This window comes from Tachysurus fulvidraco, chromosome 19 (genome assembly GCF_022655615.1).
Source record: "Tachysurus fulvidraco isolate hzauxx_2018 chromosome 19, HZAU_PFXX_2.0, whole genome shotgun sequence".
Lineage (NCBI taxonomy): Eukaryota > Metazoa > Chordata > Actinopteri > Siluriformes > Bagridae > Tachysurus > Tachysurus fulvidraco.
In genome coordinates, this window is record NC_062536.1 from 6,385,823 (window position 1) to 6,397,885 (window position 12,063).

General features: G+C 36.0%; 1 protein-coding gene across 2 annotated transcripts; it reads left to right on the forward strand.

Moving 5' to 3' along the window:
- The first annotated feature begins 8,447 nt into the window (after nucleotides 1-8,447).
- atp23 (ATP23 metallopeptidase and ATP synthase assembly factor homolog) lies at nucleotides 8,448-11,929 on the forward strand. Of its 2 annotated transcripts, none has more exons than XM_027153943.2 (6): nucleotides 8,448-8,786; nucleotides 9,923-9,968; nucleotides 10,048-10,129; nucleotides 10,340-10,477; nucleotides 10,565-10,648; nucleotides 11,306-11,929. In XM_027153943.2, exons 1-6 carry the CDS (start codon nucleotides 8,636-8,638, stop codon nucleotides 11,507-11,509), a joined length of 705 nt encoding a protein of 234 aa, XP_027009744.1. In that variant the 5' UTR covers nucleotides 8,448-8,635; the 3' UTR covers nucleotides 11,510-11,929. The 2 variants fall into 2 exon arrangements, with proteins under 2 accessions (XP_027009744.1, XP_027009745.1); XM_027153944.2 differs by having other exon boundaries at nucleotides 8,690-8,786; nucleotides 10,053-10,129.
- Nucleotides 11,930-12,063: the final 134 nt, after the last annotated feature.

Genomic DNA, 12,063 nt, shown 5'->3' on the forward strand with positions numbered 1-12,063 from the left:
TTTAGGCATACTAACTTAGATTGGACGTTTTAAGGCATTCTGTCTTAGATTAGACATTTACGTGTTCTAATGTATATTGGACGTTTAGGTGTTCTAACATAGATTGAACTTTTAGGCCTACTAACTCTGATTGGACATTAAGGCATTTTGTATTAGATTGGACATTTAGGCATTCTAGCTTAGATTGGACATTAAGCCATTCTGTATTAAATTGGACATTTATGTGTTCTAACTTAGATTGGACATTTAGGCGTTCTTAGATAGGTAAAGTTGGTAAAGTTGTTCTACTCTGAACCGTTTTGGATGATAAAATAATTTGGATGATAAAAAAAATTGTTAAACAGTAAACAGAGCAACTACTGAGATAAATAATCATCAGGGGCTCTGTTTACTCATTCATTCATTCATTCATTTTCTACCGCTTATCCAAACTTCTCGGGTCACGAGGAGCCCTTGCCTATCTCATCGGGCGTCATCGGGCATCAAGGCAGGATACACCCTGGACTGAGTGCCAACCCATCGCAGAGCACACACACTCTCTCATTCACTCACACAATCACACACTACGGACAAATTTCCAGAGATGCCAATCAACCTACCGTGCATGTCTTTGGACAGGGGGAGGAAACCGGAGTACCCGGAGGAAGCCCCCGAGGCACGGGGAGAACATGCAAACTCCACACACAAGGCGGAGGTGGGAATCAAACCCCCAACCCTGGAGGTGTGAGGCGAACGTGCTAACCACTAAGCCACCGTGCCTCCGGCTCTGTTTACTGTTTAACAATTTTTTATCATCCAAATTTCTGATATCGCTTCTACAGTAATGTAGCATTGGGCACCATAGAAAGTTCCTCTGAAGGAGTCCCTTACATCCTATGTAGAACAGGCAAGAGTCAGCTTTTTGGAAAATGGCTACTTTATACAACTACTGAGATAAATAATCATCAGGGGCTCTACCTAAGATTTATATGTAGATGTGAAAAATTAAAGGAAAAATAATGGCTGTGACTGTGTTAAGTGATGTTTAGTTAATGACTGTGTTAAGTGATGTTTGTTTAATAAGCATTGGATAATGCTTCTTTGCTACAAGACACATTAAAAATGAAATCCACATAGATTAGTAAAAATAAATTATAGCATGTTGCTAAATGTTGATACTCCATGTCTCCAGGTGTCGGTACTTGAACTGGTCAATGAGAGCTAACATAAAGAAACCCCACACCCAAATTGAATAACTTTGTCATTTTTCTTTTTCTTCACTTGCTTTCTTCTGACCTCTCTTTTTAGCTTTTGCTCTTTTTAAGCCTTCGTGCTTTTCACTTTCCAACTGTTCTTCTCTTGACAAGCATTCCTTCTAAACCATTTCCATACGCTTACGAATCAAACTTGCAAACATCTGCATTTTCCATCAGAAGTGGTTTTTAAAGAGGCTGTGAGTTTAAAGAGCAGTGGGGAGAGTGGGGGTGACTCGATAAATGCTTGCCGTGGCAAAGACGGCTACTCTGTGAATCAGAGGAGTGCTCATTTATGTGGATTTAAACATCTTGAAGGATTCCAAAAACAGTAAGGAGAGAAAAAGGGCAAGGCAAAGGCAACCCTATGACCAAAGGCTATGAATCAAAACAGTGGTTTGTTCAGGCATCTACTACACAGCTTTTTATTCTGAAGGAAGATTTGTGCATGATACAGATTCATAAATATTACACACTCAAAACTAAAAGAGTTAAAGATTTAACTTCCCGAGTGAGTTATTACTACTGTAAAAATGCTTGCATCGAATAAAACTATTCTTGTGTACAACTATTCTTTATTTTAGTTCAATGAAACTAATGTATTGCTGTTATTTAGAATTAATAACAATAATAAAAATCATCATCATCATCATCATCATCAATGTTTGCATGCTACTTTTCTATTTAATGGTTATGAAGTTATTATAACTTTATTGTCATGTACAATATTAATTCTGCTCAATTCTATTATATACATTATGCATGTTTTCTACTGACAAAACAAGTGAAGTCATTCTTCTCTTCTCTAATGTATAAATGGGAAATTTGTGAAATAAACACAAGTGTCCAGCATACTATTGATCTAATCAGTGTCTGGTCTAATCGCACTGGTAAATTAATGAATCTTTAAAAAATTCACACTGCAGTTTTAGTACAAGGTTTGTAGTTACATCTTCGACATCTACTAATGTTTCTGTTATTCCATTCTTTAAGGCAGTGTTGGCTCAGTGGGTAAGGTACTGGATTACTGATCAGAAGGTTATGAGTTTAAATCCCTGCACTGCCACAGTGTTGTTGCTGCTGGGGCCTTGAGCAAGTACCTACATACAATATGGGGTTCATAAACATTTCTCTTAGCTTTTAGAAAACAGTTATAGATGCTTTATAAGAAGGCTTATGTCAAAACTCCTCAGCTGACAGATTTCATGCAATGTCTTATAGGAAAGGAGAGAAAAGTGTTCCAGTTAATAACACATTCACAAACATTATATAATTATTTTAGTAAGCAATGTTAGACCATTTAGAAAAAGATCTATGGCAAATTTGATCAGCTGACAGACTTCCTCCCCACTATAAATGAGCTCTGATGACTTTTTTCTTCCTTTTTTCCTCTAGTGCATTGTTGCTAAGAGCACAGCTTGGGTTTCTTTGACAGATGTGTGGGTTAAACTTGATTAGACTAAAGAAGTAATCTGTGCTTCTCTACATTTTTAAAACCCTGGACATTTATTAAAGCAAGACACACTAACGTCTGTTGTAGTAAAACAAAAAATATATGAATTAATAAACATAACATTCTATACCATGATGTTCATCACTGTACAAGGCCGTTAAGTCATCTGTTCCATGCGTAAACCAAAATGAGGCTCAGGACTCTAAAATTTCACACTTCAGTGCTTTTTAAATTTTGATAGTTGCAGTGAAAGATAATAAATCAGTGCAGTGTCCAACATAATAAATACATGTTTCAACTTCTCGGGTCACGGGGAGCCTGTGCCTATCTCAGGCGTCTTTGGGCATCAAGGCAGGATACACCCTGGACAGAGTGCCAACCCATCGCAGGGCACACACACACTCTCATTCACTCACACACTCACACACTACGGACAATTTTCCAGAGATGCCAATTAACCTACCATGCATGTATTTGTACCGGGGGAGGAAACCGGAGTACCCAGAGGAAACCCCCGATGCTCGGGGAGAACATGCAAACTCCACACACACAAGGCGGAGGCGGGAATCGAACCCCCAACCCTGGAGGAGTGAGGCAAACGTGCTAACCACTAAGCCACCATGCCCCCCCCCCCCCAAGATAACTTCATTGCTGATTTCTTTTATATAGACTGGGTAATTATGACAAGAGGAAATACTTCAGTATTCTCCAGTGTAGCCTTGTGTAGTTGTCTTTGGTCAAACATTTGAACATTTCAGACTAATAAATTGCATTTGAACAGCTTTCTTTACCATCTGCCTCACTGTTGTTTTCTCCACCACTCCAATTAGTCAAAAACTAATCAAAAACTTTATCAGAACAGACTCGGTCTCCTGGGAAGAAGGTTTGTATAAACAATGTGGAATTACATGAGAATAAACACACTTCTTTAATAGTTTTAATGCAAAGCTACAGTACTTGACTTGATTTTGCCGTTTGTTGTTAGTTTCCACCTTAATGAGCTGTTGCATGTTAGATGTTCAGTGGGGTAAAAAAAATCTAAGCAAACATACTCAAAGGATCTGTAATTACTGGGTGAATTACAAATGTAATTACAGAAAATAAAAGGAACATAACCCAAAACAAGCTTTGCCACTTTGGTGTAGCTTCGGCTTTAAATGGGAAAAGAATTGAAAACATACACTTATTAGACACTACGTTTGTTATTGTTAAGTTTTCCCAGTTTAATTGATTTCAAGTTGCCCTTCTCTGTAACCGTTGTGTCCTCGGGGCTTGGGTATGGGCAATAACGTCCAGTGCTCATTCACTATTGGAAAAAAAGTTGTTGTTTTTTTTAAATTAGATGATAACATCAAATAAATACACAGACAAAAATAACAAGGGCATCACTTTAAATAAGAGAGACTGAATGGAAATAATACTTTTACTTTCTGCTGTAAAAAACAAAAAACAAAAACAGAGATCTCCTAATAAACACTTTTCATAGAAACTAATAATACCAAAGGGTAGTTTATGGATAAGTATTATTTAAAACAATTGTCATAAGGTCTATTACTGTCAAATTAAGGACAAACCAGAATTTGCGATCTACAAACTATTTCAAATACAAGGTATTATAAAGTGTAGATGTTCCTCATAATTAGTATTTTCCTGTCTTTGTGTGTATATTCACATGCACGATACTTACTATGTCAGACGCTTGAGAAATATTGTCAAAAACATTCTCTCTTTCTTTTGTGTGGTTTCTGGTCGGTCTCATATGTAACCTGCTGGTGATTTGTAACTGGTTTGAGTATAATGTCTTTGTAAGGGTTATGGTAGCATGGGTAACTACATAGAAAACTGTATCTTTAGTGACCTCTGGTGGCAAACACACACACACACACACACACACACACACACACACACACACACACACACACACACACACACACACACACACACACACACACACACACACACACAAAAGAGAGCAAAAATTACAAGAGGAGTAATTTATAATAATTGTCTTTAGAGTATTGCTCTCTCTCTCTCTCTCTCTCTCTCTCACACACACACACACACACACTCACACACACACACACACACACACACACACACACACACACACACACACACACACACACACACACACACACACACACAGAGAGAGAAAGAGAGAGAGAGAGAGAGAGGATGCGCTTAAACAAATGTGATTAAATGAAACCAACTATTACATAAAACAGACCACTACCTGAAAAAATTATTTAAACATAGATTTAAAAAAATTTATATTTTACACAGAATAGTCATAACAATCAGGCTACACCGAGCGGCCATTAGAGTGGCTTTTCTTTTATCTCACTGTATCATTAGTGTATACATTTATATTTTTTATGGGTAAATTTTAATTGCTGAAAGCCTGTGGCAACAAAACGCTTTGATACAAAGGCTGATTAGTTATAAGAGCTGTGCCCTGTGCACTGGTGCCTCGCAGTCACTGGTCCCTTACATCTCGGTAGATAATGAGACTGAGAGGTCAAAAAGTTGGTTTGTGGGAGGCAAAAGAAGGCCACCATCCCCACTAATGAACCCCCTGTGGATTTCAGTCGTGTTACAGTTAATGGCCATGCAAATCACAAACCCGGAGTGTCAATGAGCTCAGCGAAGAATAACACGCAAGCTGACGGTGGCATGTTTTCATGATCAAAAGCAGGTTGAAAACTAAAAGCAGCCTGCATGAAAGAGTTCAATGCCTTCAAAATCAAACTGTGCCAAAGACCATAGGGCTAGATTTACAGTTACATCTTCTATATCTATTAATGTTTGTTATTCCATCTTTTAAGTCAGTGTTGGCCCAGTGGGTAAGGTACAGGATAACTGATCAGAAGGTTATGAGTTTAAATCCCTGCACTGCCACAGTGTTGCAATGACCTACATATGGGTTTCATAACCATTCCACTAAGCTATGATTTACATTCATTCAAACTAAAGCGATGCATTTGTTTGTGATATTTGTATTTTACATCAGTTTTACTTGCCTTAGTCAATGACAAACAATTTTATTAAGAAATATATAAATATGATTATTATGAAATGCCAGAAATGCAAATAAAGAGAGAACTCGTTCATTTAGAAAAAAGAGCTTTGATTAAAACTATTGATTAGTTGTTATTAGACTGTTATTAGACTACTTAATTAGTCAACGTTTTGTATGCTGTCCTTTTTTTAGTCAGGTTCATGTCCCTGGACCTGCCCGAGGCCTGCAAGCAAAATGCGTGACAGAGCAGCCAGTGGCACACAGGGTCACCTTATACGGCTCAGAAGGGACAATTATTCTCTCTTTGTTCCTGGTACCTGTGGCCATTTGGACCACTGGGAGCTGTTATATATTGAAAATAACCTTTTAAGCTCAGCAAGTACGGATCTCAAACCTGTCCTTGAAGTAAGTAGCCTAGTTAAATGAGTAAGTTATAACTTACCACATATGTAGTCTGCACATCCTTTTTTTTTTTTTTACTTTATATTGAAGCTGTCGGTTTGGTAAAAAAAATGAACAAAATTGATTGCAAAACTGAAAACTGAAAAGGCATCAGTTTTAACCTACTGCTTCTGACATCCAGCATGATCAAGGTCAAAACTAAAAGACTGTACATTATATTATACAGGTTAATATTATCGTGCAAGTGTATATATATATATATATATATATATATATATATATATATATATATATATATATATATATATATATTATATATATATATATATGTTTTATTATTTACTTGTTTGTTTGATTGTTTGCTTGCTTGCTTTATTTATTTATTTATTACAGAATCATATGCCAACCTGTCATGTTGCTTTGTACTATATTAAGTCATATAACTGTTCATTCTACCATGATGAACATGAATATATTTATTTTGTATTTACTGCATTTTGTTGCCTTACTTATGCATGTGTAATGACAATAAAGTTGAATCTAATCTAATCTAATATTATTATTTGCTCTTTATTGTATCTTATCTTTCTGCAGAGTGAATATAGTTTTGAGGAAGGTGTGTTTGTTAATTGCATTGTAAGAGAAATGAATTATTAATTTTATGAACTATATAAAACTGGATATCTGACAAGGGAATTCATTAACTAACATTCAAATAACCAAGAGAGGAAAACAGATTGCTCTCCGGAGCAGGCCGGTGTTTGCTATATGCTAATCATTTAATTAAAATTACATATCATTAGCATGAGGATTCACATTATGGCTGTAAATAATAATAATTATTATAAAACTTTACTGTGGCTTGAAATGAACGGCTATATATAAATTCCTTATATTACTTCTGATCATATTCTTAAACATACCCTAATGGTGTTCTCTCGCCAACAGTGTGAATTGGTTAATACTGCAATTGGTTTATATTGTAATAGAAATATTATCATTTTTAACAAAATATTAACAGCTGTTACAAAAGAAAGAAACAGTCAGTTTACACCACCAGCTGACATTCTGATGAGTTTGTATTTAACATTATGGGAATCTGGCATTATACACAGGAAATCCCACAATGCACTGCTTGAGCTAGTAGCTAAGGTACAGAATGGTGATTATTGTAGATGTTTACACCATTTTAACGTGCAAAATTCTCATTTGCATATAACAGTGAATAGGAACAATTTAAACACAATTCTAATCCAACTGGTTAAAGTCTAATTTGCAAGTAACTGCTGCCTCCTAGTGGCTGATCAACAAATTACACTTGTTACTCACCTAATGACAGTCACCTTCTAGACCCAGGCATGATTTTATACAAAAAAAAAAGAAAAAAGAAATTAAATAAAGCATTAATATAGGATTTGTGTGCATTGTCTGTGCATTTTAAATTTGACTTAATTACAGAAAAAAAACTTTATTATCATTTATCAGGTCAAATATTCGTTTAAGTGTGGCTCCTCGTATCTCTAATCTAGGTAGGAAATTATTGAAATTAGCTAGTGTTAACATTTAGGGCATTTAGCAGACACCCTTATCCAGAGTGACTTACAACTGAGCAAATGAGGGTTAAGGGCCTTGGCCACTGAGCTACCACATCCCACCAACAATAAAACCAATGTCTGATTACTGCTGACTAAATCTGTAAAGGAAAGCAGATAAAAGAAATGCTGAGAAGAAGTGTTTTTAACTGGTGAACAGTGACCCCATGTTGGCCAGAGTTTTGTGTTCTCAGAGTTTGTTCACAACTACAATTAAATATTATAGATGCTGGTAAACTAAACAAGGTCAATGTTGGTGTAACAACCCTGGAAATTTTTAAAATGTATAGCCTCAGATACTATTTGTGTAGTTATTAAAATAAAAGTTACCATAAAAATATTAGGTGGTAGTTTTTTACTGAGTTTCTTGCAGAAAATCACAAAATCCCACATTATTATTATTATTATTATTATTATTATTATTATTATTATTATTATTATTATTGTTGTTGTTGTTGTTGTTGTTGTTTATTTGTTTGTTTATTTATAAATAATATTTTTACTGAAAAATTTAACATTTTATAATGTTTTTGGTCAGTAAATTAACGTGTTATGGAAAATGGTTCTGTAATATTTTTGTTGGAGAAGTAATCTTACTATAATTACCTTAATTGTTATAATATAACTATAATATAATATAATATAATATAATATAATATAATATAATATAATATAATATAATATAATATAATATAATATAATATAATATAATATAAACGGGACGCTTTCACTTCCGCCTTTAAGTGACGTCATACATTCCGCCCCCTAAGATATCAAAGATGGCGGACGCTTGAGCCACTTCGAGGCTCTTCAGCATCACCTCATTTAGACCTTTACTGCTGATGACCACGTGACCTACAGACACCAACATGACCTCCTTCTAGACTGTAGGATCAGATATTGTGGCTGGAGTTGCGTGAATTCGTCAGAGAGATCAATGGATCAGACTAAAGAGCAGAGTGATGATTATGGCTACAACTTGTTTCCGGAAAGAAAGAATAGCAAGTACAAGAAAGGCTCCATTGGGGAAAGCTTGTTCACCTTCAACCACAAATGTCAGATAATGCTGCATGTTGCAGTGGAGACAAGTAAGCAGCTACTAGCCATGACTATCAGTGTTTATTGTGTGTACGAATAGAATAAACATTAACTTAGTACATATGTCAGTGTACATTACAGTGCCGAGAACTGTGTGTGTGTGTGTGTGTGTGTGTGTGTGTGTGTGTGTGTGTGTGTGTGTGTGTGTGTGTGTGTGTGTGAGAGAGAGAGAGAGAGAGAGAGAGAGAGAGAGAGAGAGAGAGAGATATCGATTAATCCTGTTACCTTATGCTTCTCATAGAGCATATTTACACAGATCTCTTGTTCTCTGTAAGACACGTGTCTTTACATACAATACTGGTGAGTAATTAAGCTGAGAGCTTTTATAAGTGAATCAGATCTCTTATCATATCTGATCTCTCACCATGTTGTTTATAAACAAAAAAAAAAAGAAAACAATTATGGACCCATTGGCTGTACATGATGGGCCCCACTTTGGGAACATGTACAGATGTTTATGTACAGATGTGTACGTCCACTAATAATATAGTCTGTCACAACCATGGTGAGGAAGAAGCCCCTACTCCAAGACCTGTATAAAAAACAGCCTGAAGCTTGCGGTTGATCACCAGCATTGTGCAGGAAATGTATGGAGGACAGAAGGTCTTGCTTTTAATCGGAAGAACAAAAATCCAAGTGTGAATCACATGGAAAAGGGGACTAGTGCATGTTTGAATTTGAATGTCTTAGTTGTATGTCATGGGGACAGAGAGTTAATAAAAAAAATGAACATAAAGGTAAAGATCTTACCGTGCTGAATGCAGTGCATTGTCCACTTTAAGCTCATGCCAGTGTCTATAAAATACAACATGTATGAAGCCTCAGCTGTCTGCTCAGGAGACCCATCACACACCCTTAAAAATTCACTTGTACAGATAAAGTAGGAAGATTATTGTGTTAACTAAGATTTGCGATGCATGTATTTTATCCAATGGCCAGCAAATCGTTGTAAATGTTGTTTACTTTTATCTTTTTAGCAGATGCCTTGATCCAAAGTGAAATACAGTTCCTGTTTATTAGCCCAGTGGTTTTCTGCCAGTTTTTGCTCACATACAGTAGGTCAACCTCACCGTTCCTCGGATACATTGGCGCAGTAGTCTTTAAATATCCCTTCTTTCCCTTTCAGATCCATATGCAAAAGTTCTTCTCGGCGCCCTGAAGAACTCAGGCTGGTACGTGCTGTCATTTCAGCAACTTACAGCTTCAGTGACTATGTTTTCATACATCTGACTTAAAATCTTATCTTCTCAGTGCAGTGTACAAAGACAGACATTTCTCCTGTGAGGACTGTGATGGAACCGTTAGCGGTGGCTTCGATGCCACAACTTCTCAAGTGAGAGGAACAAAAAGCAGCTTGATAAAGATCATATGCAATCAAATACATCAGTGATCTGAATAGAAATAAAAGAAATGAATATTTAATTTTATACCAATGACAACTATTATAATTATCAACCTGCTGTATTATAAGAATGATAAACATTGACATATTGTCCAATTGAACATCGATGAGAGATTAAAACAATCGTGTCATCTTTTGCAGATTGTGCTGTGTCAAAACAACATTCATCAACAGGCTCATATGAACAGAGTGGTCACGCACGAGCTCATCCATGCGTTTGATCACTGCCGAGCACACGTGGACTGGTTCAATAACTTCAAGCACTTAGCTTGTTCAGAGGTTAGATGGGCTTGTAGTAGTAACGCAGTCGCTTTTTTCTCTAAAGGAATCTAAACAGCCGTGTGCTTGTTCCTTTTTTCTTTGTAGATTCGAGCAGCCAGTCTCAGTGGAGACTGTTCATTCAGCAATGAACTCGCTAGGTTTAATTTTGGCCTCAAAAAGCACCATCAGGTAAAGTGACTATCCTGCATATTTCTGTAAAATAATTCAGCTAAATTTAAATGAGTGGCCATGATTGCAAATGAAAAATGATTGGTTTATGCATCGATCGTTTACACTAGAAATCACACAAAAGAACAACTATTGTAAACCTCAACTTGATAAACTTCAAATAACATCATTTGTATTGATTGACACACTTACAGTACATATATATATGGGATTTTTGTCAATAAGGAATTCAGCTTTTTCAAATTTTTTGAAAATCCAGTGAAAAATTTTTATTTGGTTTACTTACACAAACTTTTACACGCAACTTTATAAAAAGATTGGTAAGGCCAAGTGTGCATCATTTTAAAGCATCGAGAAGCTAAATTGGACGGGAAGGTCAAAAGTTTAGGATTGGCCTTGTGACATTTAATGGGGAAAAAATAACAGCTTTTGTGTAGGACAGCAAAATGAATATGCTGTGATCAAGAGATGAATATAACATTAAGATTTATATATCTTATATAATATTTATAAGTTACTATTTAGGTCTGAATGAATAAACGGCTGAACTGACCCCAAACACCACTAACAAAGGTACCCGTATAAATTAGCTGGCCAAGAGAAAGAAGCCGCAATCTGTGTGGCAGCGCTAACTACATCTCTCCTCCCCTAATATAGGAATGTGTGCGGGACCGTGCGACACGCTCCATCCTCGCCGTGAGGAAGATCAGCAAAGAGGATGCGGTGAAAACAGTCGACGAGGTGTTTGACAGTTGCTACAATGATCACGAACCCTTCGGCCGCATGCCACACAGTAAAAAAGACGCCAGGTTCGCCTACAGAGATTTCGAGAACAGGGACCGGTACTATGCAAACCTATAAAGTGGCGGTTGAGTCACACATCAGTGCGAATAAAGTGAAATATTTACCCTAATCCATGCAGCTTGCTATTTTATTACGTAATCCACTTGACTATTTAAATCATTCTGTGATTTGTTATATTACATTAAATAAATTGTAAGTTTTGTTAAATGCTACGTAATGCTTTCTTAAATATATATATATATGCCATAATTTAAATCATATCAGGTGCATTAAATAAAGGAACGACTATTCAGGAAATTATAGTTATTATTAGTAGTTTTAATTGGTCACTTCTGTTATACATTACAATGTAATTGTAAGCTTCTTTTTGAATTTATAATTGACAATATGATCAGAACACATCTGTGACTAAAATCGATAAAGGGCATGTGTGGTACTATCTGTATATTTACAAGGATTATTACATATTTATGAAGATTTCAGCTCTGTTGTGATTTATTCCTGAGATACTAGGAGGCAGCAGTTACCTTCAAAAGTGATAGATCAACTGAAAATACAGAACTTTGATTCAGGATTATGATCAAGCTGTAATTGAATTGTGCCCTGTTTAC